General features: G+C 38.5%; 1 protein-coding gene across 1 annotated transcript; it reads left to right on the top strand.

Annotated features, from left to right (window-relative positions):
* Positions 1-5,684: 5,684 nt before the first annotated feature.
* Positions 5,685-10,108, top strand: TNFSF9 (TNF superfamily member 9). The gene is made up of 3 exons (XM_072399435.1): positions 5,685-5,951; positions 7,668-7,698; positions 9,090-10,108. Exons 1-3 carry the CDS (start codon positions 5,745-5,747, stop codon positions 9,521-9,523), a joined length of 672 nt encoding a protein of 223 aa, XP_072255536.1. The 5' UTR covers positions 5,685-5,744; the 3' UTR covers positions 9,524-10,108.
* Positions 10,109-19,559: the final 9,451 nt, after the last annotated feature.

Here is a 19,559-nt window from a genome sequence, read left to right as displayed (position 1 = left end):
TCCAATTTCTATACAGAGGTTAACCAACTAACAAAAAAAGCTTGGATTGATCAATTTTCAATTAACAGTTTGACCAAAAAAAACAAAAAGTAACTACCAATCAAATTTTCTATAATATATGTCCGAATAATTAGATTGCATGAACCCAGCTGTGAATTTCACCTTAAATATATTAGGGTTAAACAGGGTAATATATGGATGAATGCAACTGGAATGCGTATGGAAAAGTGGGATAAATTGAGTGATAGTGTTTCCTTCAAACTGTGTTTTTGTTGACATGCTGTGTTTTTAATGATTTTTTAATAAAGCTTGCATGTTTCTTTGTATTTTTTCTCTATGATTGGAGTCTGTGTCAAAGGATACGGCTGCTTCAAGTATTATTGTACAGAAGCCCTCTGGGATACCAGTTCAGCAGGTGGTGACATTCTTCAATCTTCATTCTTCTGTAGGAACTTTTGGCACCTCCTGATTTACCAGATGCTTCTATGTGCTGCTAATCAATGCTTTCATGTGCCATCACCGCAGGACAAACTAGTCATATATCAGCTCATTGGTCTAGGGCATATTAAGGAATGGGTGCCATCTGTAAGTCCTAGAAGGTGACAGTGCTTTCATTCTGTAGTGCAGAAAAGACTCTGACACCAGTAGCCCAGAATATTGCAAAAAATAAGGAGCCGGAGGGTGGAACATTGGGCACCAAGGTTGTAAAAAATCCAACCTTTTGATAGTTTGTCGAAAGTCGTTTTCTATTTCAAAACAGTTGTGCCCTTGTGTACAAAGTGAGAACCATAGAGACAAGTTTGGATGAGTTTATTGTGGAAAAACTCAAGTGGTTACACCGAGCTCTAAGCTTAACCCTAGAGAACACCTTTTGGATGAATTGGAGGGCTGATTTTGTGGCAAGTCTTATTTAAAATCAGTAGTTGACATTCAGCTCTTGTGGCAGAATGGGCACAAATTCCAAAATATAGTGCAAAACTTACCCAGAAAAGGAAAGGCTGGTAAAGGCCCAAGGGAGGGAAGTAATTCCAAATTCATGTCCATGATTTTGGAACTGGATGTCCAAAATCATGGACATCCAATTGTTGGGGGTCAACAACATCTTGGCTATTTTTATAAATTTCCGCATAAAGTAGTGAGAACCTTGCTTGAGTGTTACTGTACTATGGCATTGGAGTTTAGGCTTTTGACAGAACTCCTATTTGCTTCTTTTTGTTCAGTTAAATATATAATTTAAGTATTTTATCTGTTAAGTAAAAACATAGTCTGTCACCCTTGCTCACATGTCCTCAAGAGTAACCATCTACTTCCTAGACTGGAGATGCCAGCTCAGAGATGACACAATCATTAAACCTTGGTGCATGGGCAGTTCTTGACTGTGATTACAAATTTCTGATACAGATCAGCCACTTCAATCTCCAAATGTGAGATTTGCTACAATGTTGCAGACTAATCACTGGTTGAGACTAAGGAAATATCCCTTGCTACCTTCAGTGGACTGATGGCATCAAAAAGTCACTGGCTGGAATTTGAGGACAACCTACTAGATACAGCTTTAAAAACTATATTTTCCACTTCAATATCAGGACATGTGCTTGATAGGGTGGTAAATCAATGGCACCAAATGGTTCAGTTTTTAGGAAGCCATGCCTACAGCGGTCAAATCTACACCAGCAAGGACAGCACTGCAGAAATCCCTAAAGTGCCATGACATCACTATTGACACTATCAATCACTAATGTATTAAAGGTATCTGCCTCGGGAGGCTGAGCTGCAGCAGGTGGTCAAAGCCATCATTTCCTGTTTCACTTGGCGTCAGATCACAATTATTAGTCGAAACAACAGCAATCTGTAACCATATGCCAAGATCCTAACCACAAACAGAATGTTACAAAAAAAAAAATAATGCTGAAAAAGTAACGCTGACGAAACTATTACTCAACTCAAACAAGAAAACTGAAAGCAGTTACTATCTATAGAACTGGGACATGTCTCCACATCTCCACATCAGCTTTTTTGCAATTTAGCAAAACGAATGTTACAGCATGGTGTAGGAACCACAAGGGGGTTTTAGATGATGCATTTACTCTTACCCCATAAAACATTGAATGCCTTTGGGAATGGTGAATTGTTCCTGGACCGGGAGTGCTTTTTGAAGACCGTTACCAATGGCGGACATAGACTGAAGAATGAAGATATATTATGATGTGCAGAAATTAGGTTTCTGGGTGGTTTTGGCCCAGCAGAAGATCACTTGTTGTATATCCCCTTGGTTTGTTTAAAAAAAAAATTCCAGTTAGAAGAGGTGAGTTTTGCAACTGCTGGAAAATACATAAAAAAGCTAAAATCTATTATGGACACCTGCATAGTCAGTAATGCAACATATAATAAACATAGTAAAAGGCAAACTTGAGATCCTGGTGTCTAAATCCTGTGGCCTAATAATCTAATGTAGAGCTTTACAAAGATACCTACGGAATTCAGAGCTGCCAAAATATCATAAGAAGACATTCTTTAAATAGGCAGGAGTGTTTCACCTGCATTTCATGGGAATCTTCCAGAAGGGACAATGATGTCACATCTATTGATGTTAAGCATGAGGACAGGTTTTTTGAAGGAAGAATCATTTAATTTTTTATTCTGTTTTGGTTTTTCACCAAAAAGTTACAGACAGCACCACTGCTCCGCCACCAGAATCATGGTAACCGCTTTCTAGAGCCAAAGCTAGTAGGCCTACTAGCCCTACTAGCTCCCCCAAACTCTAAGCCCCAGGAAATCAAGCTTCAGTCCAGGTGATCCTTACCAGTGAATGTCCAGGTAAGCCTTAACCATAGACATCATGGACCACTGAAAGAAGGTCTTAGTCCTTATCTTCTAGGGCCAAAAACACAGTCAGTTAGCCAAGACCAACTAGCGTAAGCTTACAGTCTGACAGGGCTCAGCTTGTATCCAACCAACTATAGAATCTGCTTGTCTGTGTCTAGTCAAGTCTTTGCAGCTTCATCAACCTATAACTCATCAAGTCTTTACCAGTATCATCCGTTTGTGCCCAGTCAAGTGTGTCCAACATCAGCCTAGATCTAACCAAGACTTTACCTGAGTGGTCAGCCTGGGTCTGACCAAAAGCTATACAGAATAAAAAACCTGCATACAGCCAAAACCTAGCCACCATCAGGGTGTTCCCAACCAAGGCTTTTCTTTCTTCAACTTGTGTCTAGCCCCGTCTTCACTAGCTTCTCCAAGTTGGGTCTGGCCAAGTGTTTTCCAGCATCAGCATTTGTCTAGCCAGGTCTTCAGCAATATTATTAGCCTAGGTCTGACTAAAGCAAAAACAAGTCTATCCTAGCCAACATCAAGGTGTATCCAACTAAGTGTTTGCTAGAATCAGCCTGTCCAGCTATGTCTTCACCAATACCATCAGCAGTGTCCAGCCATATCTTTACCAGCACCATCAGCAAGTGGCAAGCCGTGTCTTCACCTGCACCATCAGCATGTGCTCAGCCATGTCTTTACAGCATCATCACTCAGTATCCAGCCATGTCTCCACCTGCACCATCAGCCAGTGCCCAGCTATGTCCTCACCAGCATCATTGCCCTGTGTCTAGACAAGCCTTTGCCAGCTTCATCAGCCTGAATCCTAAATGCTAGCGGCCTCAGCCATTGAGGAGATTGCTAAACAATCTGGACTTTGGAGAATGTATAAATATCTGGGGACAACTGTGTGGGAGGGAGAGTACCATGTGTAGGTCACATGGTGGACCTGTGTGGTGACCTGTAAACCTTTAGGTTCACCCAGAGTTGGTGCCTGCTAAGAAAGTCCCTGGATTTGGTCCACCTGAGATTGGGACTGGGCTAGAGAATGATGTTTTAGGTACATGGAGAATAGGGGTGCCAAGAGTCAAGTCTTAAAGCTCCACTACAGCCGCAGATTTTCCCTGCAAACTTAAAACTTGGTTTTAATAACCCTGCAGGTTTTGGCAATGTAAGAATAGAAGGGTTTTTCTCATATATGTCACAGATCGAACTTTGCTTTCACCATATCACAACTTCATCATGTTATCACCCTTCCTTGTGGTCTACCACGTACAAGCTGCTCCCCTTCAGTCTGGTGTAACCTCTAGAGCTTGATTCTCTGTCTACAGTTCTGCAATGCTTTTCAAGTGTAGCTTCAGTGGAAATCCCAAAACCACTAAAAATCCCCTTTCGTACCTGCAATAGAATCGGGACCTCAGCAGTTTGGTTTTGGGGGGCTTCCAAGGAGCTTGTCAAGGAACTGTATGCATAAATTTTAATCTAAAATTATTTTTGTTACAGTGATTATTATGAAATATATAAATGATGTGTTACCTGCAGAAAAAATACCTATTGGTCAACCAGAAATAAAGAGTGTTCTAACTATGCCTGTCCTGCACTGAAATCCCAGGCATTTGTCAGCCCTGTCAAATTCTCCTCTGCTGGACTGCAGAACTTTACCTATTCCTATGTTCCCATCTCCATCACATAAAAGGTAGGTATTCTACTGTCCAGCTGGGAAAAATTCTGGCAGGCTGATAGCACTACTTCAAAGAGAGAGCTCACTACAATCCTAGGACTACTTCCTCTATCTGCGCTATTTGATTTGGAGGGGGATATCTGGCAAATTCTGTGATTCTGCAGCACCCCCTATAGAGGAAGGTTGCAAACTGGTGATATTTTCCTTGACTTCTAAATACATTCTTATACCTGGATCTCAAAACATGTCATGTGATATAATTTGAAGTACCCTAGAATACCAAAGGTCTCCATAAAATGGTAGATACCCCAACGGCATTTATTACTATGGGTCCTATTATTAGGTAATGACACTGTTGAGTTTTACTTGTTTTTTCTATTCCGGTATTAGTGGAAAGTAATAGAAGTTCCAGGGGTCCTAATTTAATTAATTCATATATGAGGAGCTTGTTGTGTGAGATACTCATTACTTCTAGTATACATTAATATCAGGAGGCAATAAAAAAATTGTTAATGTTAATTCAAAACTCTCTAAAAACCAAAATTTTGAAGGTGTTGATTTTAACTTATCACAGGCACTTCCTTGATATCAGAACTAAAAAAAAGGCAAAACTGGTAGAAGTAACATTCTAGTAGAAGCCAATTCTTTCCCAAAACTGAAATTACCTCCCATGGTCAGTTTTATGATACTTTCACACCCATGCATTTTTTTCCCTGATGTCTTTTCCATTTAAACTAAAAAATCCAAAAAAATTTACATCAATGCATGTGTAATGAATTTTTTTATGATTTTTCTGTTTTATAGACCCTTTTGTATATAAAGTCTCATGATTTGTGCTTACATTCTCATCCCTTAACATTGTTGCAAAAAATATCAATAATATTAAAATAATATAACAATCCTGAAAAATAGCATCTAAAAACTGATATATGTATATTAAAAAATGTATTTTTGGACTAAGCATTACAATAAATGAAATATAAGACTCGTTATATCTGTTGTATGATTTTTCTCTTTTCTTTTTATTCCTCATTCTCTCCATCTCTTTCTCTCTTGCCGTCCCCATCTCTCTTTCTCTGTCTCTGCCACACAGTGGAAATCTCCACTGTGTTCTTATGGTTTTGCTATGTCTTGGAAACCCCAACTCTCAGGTTCACTTCCTCTCTAGCCTTGTGAGTGTATATAAGCCTCTGCACAGATACTTCTCTAACATAAACTTCCATACCTTACACGCGATCACTCTGCCTTCAGAATGACTGTCTTGCCCCCTCCAGTCAGGTCAGAAGACCCAGAGAGCCAGAAGGCTTCACCAAAGACTTGCAGATGTCTTGACTATTGTCTTGTCTTCTCAATGGTACTACTTACTATGGTAGTAGGAACAATGGGTGTTTTTTACATGACTTGGGAGAGATCTCACTTTGAGAAAAGTATCGGCGAAAGGATCGAGATAGACAAACTGGTAAGTGTCCATCTTTTTGGAGACATTTCTGCATTGTGGTCTTCAAAATTTTTTGAGTCAACAGTTTTTGAGATTTTTTTTGTTGTAATAACATCTAGATTTTGAAGTATTGCCTAATTCAGAACAGGATTTTAAAGGAATAATAACTTTAGCTGCTCAACTAGTTTGTAAGGCATTTTCTTGAAGTTTGTAACATGGGGGACCCTTGAAATACCCTTCAGTAATCTCTCCTGTTAGTGCTATATTTTCAGTTCACAGTACATTAGTGTGGTGGTTAATATGAACAATGCCTACTATATTGCACGCAAGATTGTCACCCTTACAGATAGCTAAAAAAGATGTTTGAAGTAAATAGTAACTGACCTCAAAAGCACAAATTGGTCAATGCTCAAGGAACCCCCAGCAACCTCTTGAGGAACTTATTTATTATTTTTATTCAAGAGAAGATCACTTGAGAAAGATCAGATGAAGCGATTGACGTATGAATTGAACATCTCTCAGCAACCTCTCCATTTGTATAGCTAGGAACCCAGGAATACATAGCTTCATCAATAAAGTCCCTTTTTTTTATTTGGGGGAGGCTCTTACCCAAAAATGTGATTTAGGTATCAAATAGAACCATATCTGTGACTTATTCTATCGAATCAGGTCCTTTCTGTACACTTGGCATTGCTTTATCGCCAACCGATGGAGTATTTAATTTGTTTAAAATCAAATCCTAAATCTGCTTTCCATTGGAGGACATTTACAAAACAATCTCCACACCCCAGGGACAAAAGATTTAGACTTTTTTGTCTTTATCAAAGCCACAAACTACTTAAAGTGGCAATTAGTACTTCCTGCTGTGACAACAATCTATCTACAATGAAAATAAAATTCATGATTGTAAATTCATACTGTTCTGGCTTAGAAAAAAAAGGAGAAAAAAGTTAAACTAAAAAGCAATGCATTTTTCAGAAAGTTTTTTTGACAATGCTTTTCCCTTACGTCATGGAGAATGTTATGATTTATGTGGTCCATGGAACTTGACTGATGGCTGATGGATCCATGTAAACATTCCATGCATACCAATAAACAACCAAAGTTAAAAATGGAGCAGATTGAATACTTAAAAACAATTATTGACTTTAGAAAATACATGAATAAAGTAATTTGGCATTGTTTCAATTCGAATTTACTTTTATTGTAACTTTTCAGGAAAGTGGAGAAATACCCTAAATGTGAACTAAAGCCCAAAAGTCAAACTAAGCCTTGGTATGGTTACAGTATGAACAATCTTAGTTCCAGAGGCTTCCATCCAGGCACTGTTGTACCCTGCTGCATTTTATCTATGCCCTGGCAATATTGGAATACACCCAGAGGAGACACTAGAACACCCTCCCTACTGGCACCTCCATGCCAGATCTAGGATGTTTCACATATACACCAACTAAATTCAAGCCTGCATTGGGAATGAAAATGTAGCTAATGGTTTATGATGCAGAAATAAAGAAGAAGATATAGGGAACAGGCTTGTACTGATCCTACTTACAATATGTGGAAGTCTGCATGTGCTGCAAATGCACTAGGCTATATTAACTAATTGAACTTTCTGAGTTAGGCTCAATGATTGTTCCTAAGATAAATAATAATTAGAATTGTTATCTTTTTATAAATATGGTAAAAATGTATACTGGTATATAAAATTAAAAACTCTTTTTTCTCTTTCTTTTACAGAGAAACAGTGCCCAGCTTGTTATAGATAGTGGTAAGCACATTTTTTGTATTTCAAATTTGCAATGAATTGATTAAGTTGTTCTAAATAAACATCTGCCCCAGATCCATGATGAACACATGGCACTTTTGGGTATGGGGGGTAGCCCTCTGGCTGGTTAGACACTAGACCCAATCAATGAACGTGGCTAAGGTACATAATTTGACCACTGTCTTAGAAGACATTCCCGTCACTTTGAAGGGATTTTCTTTTACTTCTTGTTGTGTTTACAGAACAGATAGTCAAGTGTTGTATTTCTCAGTCAGGATTCCACTAAACTCTAGAGACCCTCCAGAGATTGCAAGAGATCTTTGACCAATGAGCAGTCAGTTTAGGTGGCACTAATGGTCTTTTTGGCTATACATAAGGTTGACATTCTTGCCAATGGCTAGCAATGTAAGAGACATTCTTCCCACTGACAACCATACTAATGTACTTTGAGCTGTGGATATAGTAATATTAGAAGGAGTTCCCTGAAGACTTGAAAATTATCTCAATGGATCCCTTGTGTTAAAAAGGACAAGAAAGGCTGCTCTTTCGGAGTGTATGGGGTCTACTATTGCTGATCTTTCTTTTGATAATGTTAGCCTGGCTTGTTGAAGCTTTGGCTTCAATGATTTCTGTGTCTTAAACCTGAAAAAAATCTAGACATATAGAATTTGGACATACACCATGCTTGTTCCGGGTAAGAGACTCAAAATAAAAAAGGAAGACAAAGCTGAAAAACTAGGGCCAGTAATGGAAGCCACCAACCTTTTCTCATGGTAGGGTGACATCTCAGGACTCATGGTAATGGATATCCCTTTTAAAAGCTGGTTCTTCTATTCAAATACAAATGCAATGATTGGAATAGAAGAAGACCTATGTTTGACTTGAGGTTCATCTCAATAGGACCTGCTTTGTCCCAACAAACAAAGAGAAATGGAAAGCGGGTCAATGCAGCATCTGAACTGCTATGTGTACTGCTAAATTTAATTCAATTACATTTTCTGTTCTGTATTTGATACATTCCTGTACATTCCTAATGCATGTCAAATACGGAGAAACAATGCCCATTCACCTGAGCCTTAAGGCCTCCTGGTTATTCAAGGATTCAGGCCATGTCCATCTATTTTTCACACTTACTTTGGTATGACTTCCTGTACAAATATGAAACATCTTTAACACGGATAAAATTTTAGTTCTTGGTGTTAAATTGGGTTGTCTCTTGGGCAGATAGCCAATCAAAGCTCTTAAAAAACTATATCATGTTTGGTTCCAGTTCTAGTGATGTCATGCTTGGTTTTAGTTCTATTGGTGGATCTTCTGAAAGGAACAATACAGCATTAGAAACATTTTTATTGTGACCTCCAAAAAAACTCACCGTTTTCTGTTTTATTTTTCAGAACAAATAGTTGATGAGCATATCAACTGGAGTACATCTGATGTGGATGGCACATTCTTGGGGCAAGACTTCTCATACGATCACAGAACTCAAGAACTTTTGGTGAAAAAAACAGGCTATTATTATATATATTCCCAGATAGCCCTTAAACATATCTCCAAGGACCATTTTACTGAAGAACGAGACTTGACCGTCTCGGTTTTGAGGAAGGATCGTGAAAATGCAATTCTGAAACTAAATATCCACATTGGTCCCTCTTCTAACAGGAGCTCCCTTTCATCCTTTTCAGCAAGCATCCAATATCTTTCTGCTAATACCAAACTCAAAGTGCAGCTAAGGACCAGTCATAAGATCACAGACTGGCATTTCGACAACAGCTTTATGGGACTTTTTTGGTTTAGTGAACGTTTAACAGGTTCATTACAAAGTGAATAAATCACAAGAAAAGATTCTTGTATAAAGCACTACTAGACTTTTTACAAATCAAAACTGCTGCACAGTTATAACCTTTTCTTAGGTTTCATATGTTGGGAGTATTGTTTGAGTACCCAAGCCGGAGAGGTGGCCAAGAGTTTGCCCCATTCGAGACACTTGGGCCAGAATTTACCTAATCACTACGTGATAAAATGTTTGGTGTTGATTTGGAGCCTTGCTCTAGCATCTAGAGTTAACTGAGAATCCAAACACATCTTTAGTATTTCTACATGGAGACAGAATTAAAAAATAATAGTTTGGTTTAGTAAAGCGTGCTGCTCTACATTCCAAATAAACATGGCATTTTCTCAATAAAAATGATACATTTCTTAAAATATTAAAATGTTATTTTTATTTATTTTTTGAGATTTTGAGAAATCTGACACTGTATGTATAGAATGTATTAATGTTCTACTGTATTTATTAACAATTTATTTTAAATCTTTTTGTGTATTGGATTCATGCATGTAATATTGTTTATTATGAAATGTATACCTTTTATATTTATTAGAATTTATGTATTTATTAAATATTTATTTTATAAATACTCACTATTGGCTTTTTTTCCTTTTTTAGAGTTGTAATCTGTTTATATTAACTGTAGAATACAATATATGAGAAAAATGAAATCAAGAAAAAGATTCGTCACTATGACCAACATCTCCATTTTTCCCTTTTTCTTCTTTCCTTAAGTTCTTAAAAATGGGTCCTTGAGTACCACTGACATTGGTCCTTTACACCCTGGGCTCTGGCTCCAGACAACATTGCCTCCAAGTGCCCATAACCTACAATTTTCACCTTTCCCTCTTGCCTAAATTTTAAAATGGGTCTTTGAGTACCATGGACATTGGTTCTTCACACCCTGGGCTCCGGCTCCAGACATCATTGTCTCGAAGTACTTGTTGACCTACAATTTTCACCATTCCCTCTAGCCTAAATATTCAAATAGGTCCCTGATTACTATTGACATTGGTTCTTCACACCTTGGGTTCGGCTCCAGACAACATTGCCTCCAAATACATGTTGACCTACCATTTTCCCCTTACCCTTTTTCCTAAATCTTAAAATGGGTCATTGATTACCTTTGACATTACCTTGATAACATTGGCTTCAAGGGCCTGTTGACCTACCCGTATATTTAAAATAGTAATAGGAGACCCCCAACAAGCACAAGTTGGACAACCTTCATAAAGAAAGTATTCCGACTAGAGTTCAAACTTGCAAATCCAGAGCCAGGTCTGTGTATTCTCAGAATTTATCTATTTCTCGAGAACCAGAAAAAGCAACCTAACCTTTTTCTTCCAGTGATCAAGAAATAAACCTATGCTTGTATTTTTCATTGTCTGGCTCATGCAATGACAATACAAAGAACAAAGACTCCTAATGATCAATTCAATGACTCAAAGAGACTAAAGCTGCATACACATGTGCAATTATTTTTCGTTGGAAATGATCTTTCACGATCCTTTCCAACGACTAAGGGCTGCACGATGCAAGAATGAGCTCTGTACATACAGGACCATTCGGCTTATGGAGAGGGGGGGAGAGCCTCGGAGCAGCACACAGCAGCGCTCTCCCCTTTCCCTTGCATTAGGATCGTTTGTCGTCCGTAAATCTGCCAGGACGGTCGTTCGGACAAATGATGGGCACTGTACACACGCCAGATTCTTATCTGATATCGGCCCTGAGCCGATTATCGGGTGAGAACCATTGGACATGTGTTAAGTTTACTTGTGCGCATCATGTGGACTGATAGTCATAGTTGTCTGTTTGCAACTTCTGGAGATTGCTCCAAGGTTTTGGGCACTAACTAAAACTAATTTAAACATCTGCTAATTATTTTAAAACTTCACAACTATAACTTTGCTAAAAAAAAAAAGTTCCCTGTACGACATACAAAACAAAAAAACAAATTCTTTTACTAATAAAAATGATGTGCAGTACGCAGGGTGAAGCAATCTATCAATTCACTAGCCCCAGAATGCACTGCTCCAGATTACAAAATACTTTCAAAGATTATATTCAGAAGTAGGAAGGAAAGGCCATTTGGTTTTTCATGATTTTTCACTGGTATGAAAAATGATAACATTAAATTAAGAATAAATGGCAGCCTTAAAGTTGCCACACAGGGTAGGTAAGTACTTTTAGAATAAATCCAGTTTAAATTTACAAGAAGGTAGAAAAAAAATAATAAATGCGATAAAACTAAGCAGCCTTGGGAAGTTTTGCCATGCTCTCCAGATGTTTTCAGACCTCAACGAATTTCCCATATGTTGGTATTATTGTTATGTAAAATCTCCAAGTGAAATGAAATATTGCTGTAGTTTACCCACATTGTGGCTGTGGACAGGACTGGGAAGATCCAATAAATTTCAACCATTTTCCTGGCCCGGAATATTATTCTAGTTGTGGCAATTCAGTGTCTAAATCAGGATATTCAATAACACCCAACATAGTTTATATTATGGCTTAGATTGGAAATTTTGCTTATCTGGGTTATAAATTGCCAGTAAAGTAACAAAATATTTTGGCATTTCCGGAGCATATGTAATACCCTAAATACACTTCTAAAAAAATAAGGGAACTCCCAATCAGCATAGTATAAAACAAAGTCAGTTAAACTTCAGGGTTATCAATGTGTCCAGTTAGGAAACGGAAGTGGCTGTGAATTAGTTTCACCAGCTTTGGCACAAATTAAACCAACAACGACTGGACAGGATGGGCAACAGCAAACCAACTCCAAAGAGGGAATCTTTATCACAATCCATTTCTCTCTTTATAATTTTTCCTGGCTCATTTTTTTTTTTCATTCTTGCACTTTGTTAGTGCCCTTGTCACTACTAGTACTGTACAGAAGCATGAACCCATATTTGCAGCCCACTTAAGATGGACAGGTAGTCCAGATCTTCCAGGATGGGACATTCATTTATCCCATTGCAAAAAGGTTTGCTGTGTACCCCAAGATCAGTCTCAAGAGCATGGGGGAGATATCAGGAGATGGGCCTCCATGCTCCATGCCTCAGTAAAGGGAGGTTGGATAGGGCTGTAGAAAGGTAGAAACTCAGCTGCAGTACCAGGATCTGCTTCTTTGTGTGAGGCAGAACAGTACATTTTTTTGCCGGAGCCTTGCATGTAGGCACAACGTCTTGTGGTGGGTTATGTGTTCACAGCCTAGCACCATACAGCTAGCGTTTGCCAGAATTGCCAGGTTTACCATTGGGCTTCCAATCTGTTCACAGATAAGAGATAATATTTAAACTGAGTACATGTGAGTGTGAAAAAGCCATGGTGAACTTTACACTGCTTGTAACATTATCCATCATGACTAGCTTGTAGTGAGCCTGAAAAATTCTGGGGGTGCATATCCTAGGAGAGCCACACATCTCCATGTACCAGCTAACAGTACCCAGCTGCTACGGACTTTACATTGGTGCATGATAGGAGTTCCTACTGGTTCAGGACAAAGTCCAGCATCATGTGGCCACAGCGTATAGGCAGCTCTTGGATGATGAAAGAAGCTTTCAGGTTTTCTGGATCACCCAGCTTCCAGCCTTGAAGAGCTTTAATAAATCAGTCCAGATGTATCAGTGCACCAACTCCACCAAGTAGTTACATGTAGTCCACCAAGTGCAGGAGCTCACCAATGCCATCATCCAGGTGTAGTTCCCTGGTCCAACACCAGTGCTCACCAGACGTCAGCCCCCCAATCTAACTCTGCATTATTCACCTATACCAAGTTCCCCTTTGCCTTGGGAGGCTAGTTACTACCAGTTGTCCTGAGGACTTCTGTGAGCAAATAATTTATTTAGCTTGTTCAATAAACATATGCATATTATTACAAGTCTAGAGACCTGAATTTTCTCTGCTGTAGTAATGCTTTCATGACTTGCCCCTCTCCAGACTATGATTGGACAGTAAATAAAGAAGCAGCAAGCCAAAACAGCTTGAAACATGAGCTTACCTCTCGGTTATGCTGTAAGCCCCCCCCAAAAAAAAACATCCACACCAATGATTAAAGCTACATAATATACTTCTCAAAACTCCAGCTGGTCTAGGTAAAGGAATTACTCCATATCCTGCAATGCACTATGGCCGATCATTTATTTTGAATGGGCCACCAGTGCACAAATTTATAACTATAATCACAGATAAACTCATTTTGTGAACTTTAAAACATGGTGGTGCATTGGTGTGCATTGCACTGTCCTTCAGCATTGGTAATGGTAACAAATTGCACCCCTAGCACACCAATGCACATGACCAATGATCCAATTTGGTTTGTTCTTTGCCTATTATTGGGCTCACTGCACAGAATAGGCAATGCCTATTTTTGCTTGCACTGGTTAGCCTGTTGAAGTTCCACCCATGTCACTATAGTCATAAAGTTTGGAGACTGTTGCCTATTCAAACTGGAAAAAAGCCAAACGGCAACATTTTAAAGTCTGCTATATCTGTGTGGGTGTTCTTGTTTGTTATTTGTTCCACAACACAACATATTAACACAAAATAAATCAATTATTAGTGTATTTCCGACTTGTGTTTTACCTACGAGCCAACTTTCAGTGGTCTTTGAATGAAAAGCGAAAGATGCCTTCTTGCAGAAGACGGATTAGGAAAGGATCAATGTATATGTGCCTGTATGAGAGTCATTAATTCCACCTTCCACTGGTAACAGAAACAGTAAAGGAAACACAATTGTGAACCAGCGAACCACATCCTCCCACTCAGAGATACATAAGATGCTTGTGTATGTCTCCAACTAAACAACATGATGTCTAGTATGGACACATCCGACAATGCCATTAACATATTGCTGACACTGCTTTACAGACAATGAGGCACTGAGACAAGGGGTAATTTAAGGGATAGATAATAGTCACTGTGCTATAGGAATAAGGAAGTCATGTGATCACCCAATCATTTTTAAGGGAAATTATGAAAATAGGATTTTTGCTTGTGCATGATTATATGCTGAAATGAATACAACTACAGTGCATCTCATTCACCAAGCTAAGTGGATGTTAACGTGGACATAAATCCAATCACTAATTTCCAGTCTCTTTGAACCTTCACCTTGCACCTTGCATATAATACTTGTTGATCCTCACATCTTGGTGTCACCAGTCTCCAGTGACTGGATGGGATGCGTTCTCATGAAAATGAAGTGCTGGTGATGTCACTGATCTCCAATGGTTGGATGAAATACATTCTCATGAAAATGACGTGTTAGTGATGTCACTGGTCTCCAGTGGTTGGATGGGCTACGTACTTATTATTTGTTAAATGTTGTCTCTGCTTTCCAGAATGGACAAGCTGCATTCATATGAATTTAAGGTGTTGGTGACATCATTGGTTCCTGGTCATTGGTTGGGCTGCATTCTTATGAATATGGGAGGTTGGTGATGCCATTGGTCTCTAGTGTTCAGAAGAGCTATGTTCTGATGAATATAAAGTGTTGGTGATATGACTGCTATTTAGTGATTGGAAGAGATAAATATGAAGGGTCTGTGATGTCACTGGTTTCCACTGATAGGAAGAGCTATGTTCTCATGAATATGAAGTGTTGGTGATATTACTGGTCTCTAGTATTTGAAAGAGCTATGCTTTCATGAATATAAATTGTCAGTGGTGTCACTGGTTTCTATTGATTGGAAGAGCTGTGTTATCGTGAATATGAAGTATTGGTGATGTCACTAGTCTCCAGTGAATGGACGAGCTACATTCTCATTCTTCTTCCCCTGGCGATGCCAGCCGTGCATCTGTTTAACCTGGCAATGTTTGGCCAACATTTGTGTCCCCGCCGTGTGAACGTTGGGGGCGTGAGGCCAGGGGAAGCAGGTGCCCACTGGGGTGGAACCCTGTGACTGGGAGGCGGGATCAGGTAAGTATTTTTAAATGTGCCACTTTTACCTTTAAAAATACCTAGTATGCATATTGCCAGGGAGGTTTAATGGGCTGAAATCTCATGAATATGAAGTGTTACCGATGCCACTGGCCTCTAGTAATTGAATGAGCTTCATTCTCATAAATATAAAGTATTGGTGATGCATCTCATAATTAATTGTCAATTATAATATTGGTTTCCTTTGATTGGAAGAGCTGTGTTATATTGGATATGAAGTATTGGTGATGTCACTGTCCTCTAGTGAACGGACGAGCTACATTCTCATAATTATAAAGTGTTGGTGATGTCACTGGTCTCAATGGAATGGGCAGGCCGTGTTCCCATAAGTATATTGTATCAGTGAAGTCACTGGTCTTCAGTGAATGGCTGAGCTATGTTCTTGTGAATATGAAGTAGGTGAAGGTGAATAATCGTGGAAAGTTGTGTATTGTATGAATGGTGTTGTAGTATTACAGCCAATCCCTGGAGTTGAACAATGCAATTTGAAGAGGAGTAAATAGAGAGAGAGAGAGGGTTTTTTTATTTATTTTTTTTGCTGATTATATTAAACGTAATTCATGCACAAATAATAACTTAACTAAACCCCTGTCTTTTCACATTAGAAGCAAGCAGAAAAGGGTTTTGTGTTTTTTCGCCTTTCAAACTAGACAAGCACTTCTATTTATAGGAAAGGTAGAAAAGGTGGATCCTGATGATTCAGTTAGACAAACCAGATCCTATTGATATAATCTACTTTCTAATCAGTCACAGTTTACTATGAGGAGGAGTTGTTTTAATAATATTGATCCAATGCTATCTTTTATTACTGAAGTACTAAGTGGTTATTATAACATCCATTTACATTACTGTTGTTGGAACCTCCTAAAGGTTTTCATTATATTGTTGTTCTTTTAAATTTTATAGTAGGATTAGTTCAATCAGTATCACAGTGTGAACAGCAGTAAGTAAGTGGAAAACTCCAGGGTGATTTCCTTGCATATTGGGAGATTGGTGTAAGGATTAGGGTCTGTTGCAGTAGCGTGCTTTAGTGCTTCAGAAGCACGCTACTGCAATGGACCCTAATCCTTATCTTGATTTCTGTAAGTCTCAAGCCCCCCTGAGAAAGCTGACATGGTGAAATGCGTTGAGTAATAAGAGACTTTAAGGATCTCACCCAGTAGGGTATAATTTGGTTTGTCTAATTGACTCATTAGTATAGGTGATGTAACTGGTCTCAATGAAATGATTGTCACATTCCCAAAATTCATAAATGTCTGTGATGTTAATGATTCTAGTGAACGGTTGAGCTGCTTTCTCATAATTATGAACTGTCAATGATGTCACTGGTCTCAAAGAAATGGACAGGCCATGGCATTAAAATGTTAATGTGTCAGTTTTGTCTTAGTCCCTGGGAATTAACTTCCTTAGCAGTAATCCTGAGTGTGGCTTGGGGTGAATTATCCATACCAAAACCGGTAACCTCCGAGCCACACTCGTGGTGGAATTGCCAGGGAGTTTAAACAGCTTACCAGGTAACTGGTGCCCATGGCATCCTCCAGCGATGCCCGGCATCTTCTTCCCCTGGCGATGCCGGCCGTGCATCTGTGTAACCTGGCAATGCTCGGCCAACATCTGTGTCCCTGCAGTGTGAACGTTGGGGACGTGAGGCCAGGGGAAGCAGGTGCCCACTGGGGTGGAACCGTGTGACTGGGAGGTGGGATCAGGTAAGTATTTTTAAATGTGCCACTTACTTTTACCTTTAAAAATCTTAGTATGCATATTGTCAGGGAGGTTTAATGGGCTGAAATCTCATGAATATGAAGTTTTACTGATGCCACTGGCCTCTAGTGATTGGATGAGCTTTATTCTCATAAATATAAGGTAAAGGTGATGCATCTCATATTTAATTCTCAATTATATTATTGGTTTCCTTTGATTGGAAGAGCTGTGTTATATTGAGTATGAAGTATTGGTGATGTCACTGTCCTCTAGTGAATGGACGAGCTACATTCTCATGAATATAAAGTGTTGGTGATGTCACTGGTCTCATTGGAATGAACAGGTCGTGTTTTCATAGGTATAATGTATCAGTGAAGTAACTTGTCTCCAGTGAAGTATAGGTGATGTAACTGGTCTCAATGGAATGATTAAGTCACATTCCCAAAATTCATAAATGTCTGTAATGTCAATGGTTCTAGTGAATGGCTGAGCTGCTATCTTGTAATTATGATATGTCAGTGATGTTACTGGTCTCAATGGGTTGGACAGGCCATGTTATTATAATTTTAATGTGTCAGTGACGTCACTAGACCGTGGGGATTAAATTGGCTGAAATCTCATGAATATTAAGTGTTACTGATGCCACTGGTGATTGGATGAGTTTCATTCTCATAAATATAAAGTGATGGTGATCCGTCTGCACTCATTGGAATGGACAGCCAAACATTCTAATAATTAGTTGTTTCTAGTGGTTGGATGAGCTATGTTTTCATGAATATGAAAATTGTTGATGGTATTGGTCCCAATGGAATAAATAGTATGGGTTCTTATAATTATATTGTGATTTTTGAAAAAGAAAATGTTTTTGTTACCTTAAAAAAATGCAAAAGCCAGATGACGAAAGCATTTTATATATTGCTGGGAAGAAGAAAAAAAATACTATTTTCTCATTGGTGTGAACTTGTTTACAGCACGATGACTGAGCACAACCTCTTATGAAATATGTAGAAACTAGTAAACAGACTGAAGTCAAAGTTTGCATTTACAAATATAGATTTCCTTCCTTGTTTCTCTTGTGCAGCAAAGCTGTGGTTAGTGCCTTAGTAGCTTTTGTGTCATGGAAAGTTGTGTGGACAATGAAATACAGAGAGCGGTCAGCTAATTCCCAGCAAACAGAGAGGTGTGCTACTGCAATGGAAAATAATGTACATATAAATAACATAAAAGAGTCTAAAAACATTTACTTCCTTTGAAGATCTGTGAGAATGCTACGAGCAGTAAAAAACAAAATTACTTTTGAAACTGAGAGCAATCGAGCAATTAAAAAAACCTATTTTAGACAGAATTGAGGACCTCCTGAAAATATTAGATGCCTGGTTGGTAATCTGGCGCTGACTTCAGTATTCCTGATGAAGCGGACTGCGCTCTGCGAAATGCGTAGAATGCTGTTAAAGATTCAATGCTGCTAGAGATCATACATGAGCTGGATATGTAATATCTATTTTTCACTTTTATTGCATGGATTTTATATGTTACCAATAAGGTATATTTTAAAATTTTACTATGGTATAATGACTTGATGTCATTACGAATAGGTTATGCTGTTAAAGTTGCATTTTTTATTTGTTTCCAATACCTAAATGTGAATCTAGGGATGTGGCTTTGGTTTATTATACATCAAGGATTACTGTATATAAAAGTTCAATATTTTATGGTTTACTGACTGCAAACAGTAACCTAATCTTCAGGTCTTACTTCGGTAGTTACATTCTTATTCTGGATTGGTGACTTCAAAAATATCGCATTTGTATGACCAGAATGACCTCCTAATGGCCTAAATACTTTCTCATCACAGGGTGTAGGTCAAACAGGTGACATATTCTGCATCCCATGTAGATATCATATTCATCTTAACATACAACTTGTGCATCTTTTTTTCTTTGTATGCAAACATATGTTGTCGCCATCCCTCATTCCATTGTAGAGCAACAGAGGTCTTGTTACATGATTTGAAGACATTATTCCCTAATGGACACAGACAGTATAGGTTGCTCCGTGGTGAAAGATCTGCACAAATACTCCGGAAAATGGTACGTTTGATATCAAGCCTAATTTTTCCTTTTTATGATACAAAAAAAATTAGGAACGAAAGGAGTGTCGTGGTTTTTCTTGCAAATAAACATATATTGTGTGTAATATATTTCACATTATATAGACACACTGATATTGGTACTATGCAAGTGAACAGAAATATAAGGTCAGTCCCAAACGTAATAAACTAGGAAGCAGGACCTTATTACTAGACATAGATAATAGAGATAGACATAGAGTACAAATAGAGTTAGACTGATGGTAACCTCTCCTACCCAACGCGTTTCACCATTCGGCTTCCTC

Source organism: Pyxicephalus adspersus, chromosome 2 (genome assembly GCF_032062135.1).
Source record: "Pyxicephalus adspersus chromosome 2, UCB_Pads_2.0, whole genome shotgun sequence".
In the NCBI taxonomy this organism is placed as follows: Eukaryota; Metazoa; Chordata; class Amphibia; order Anura; family Pyxicephalidae; genus Pyxicephalus; species Pyxicephalus adspersus.
This window is presented reverse-complemented; position numbering and strand designations above follow the sequence as displayed.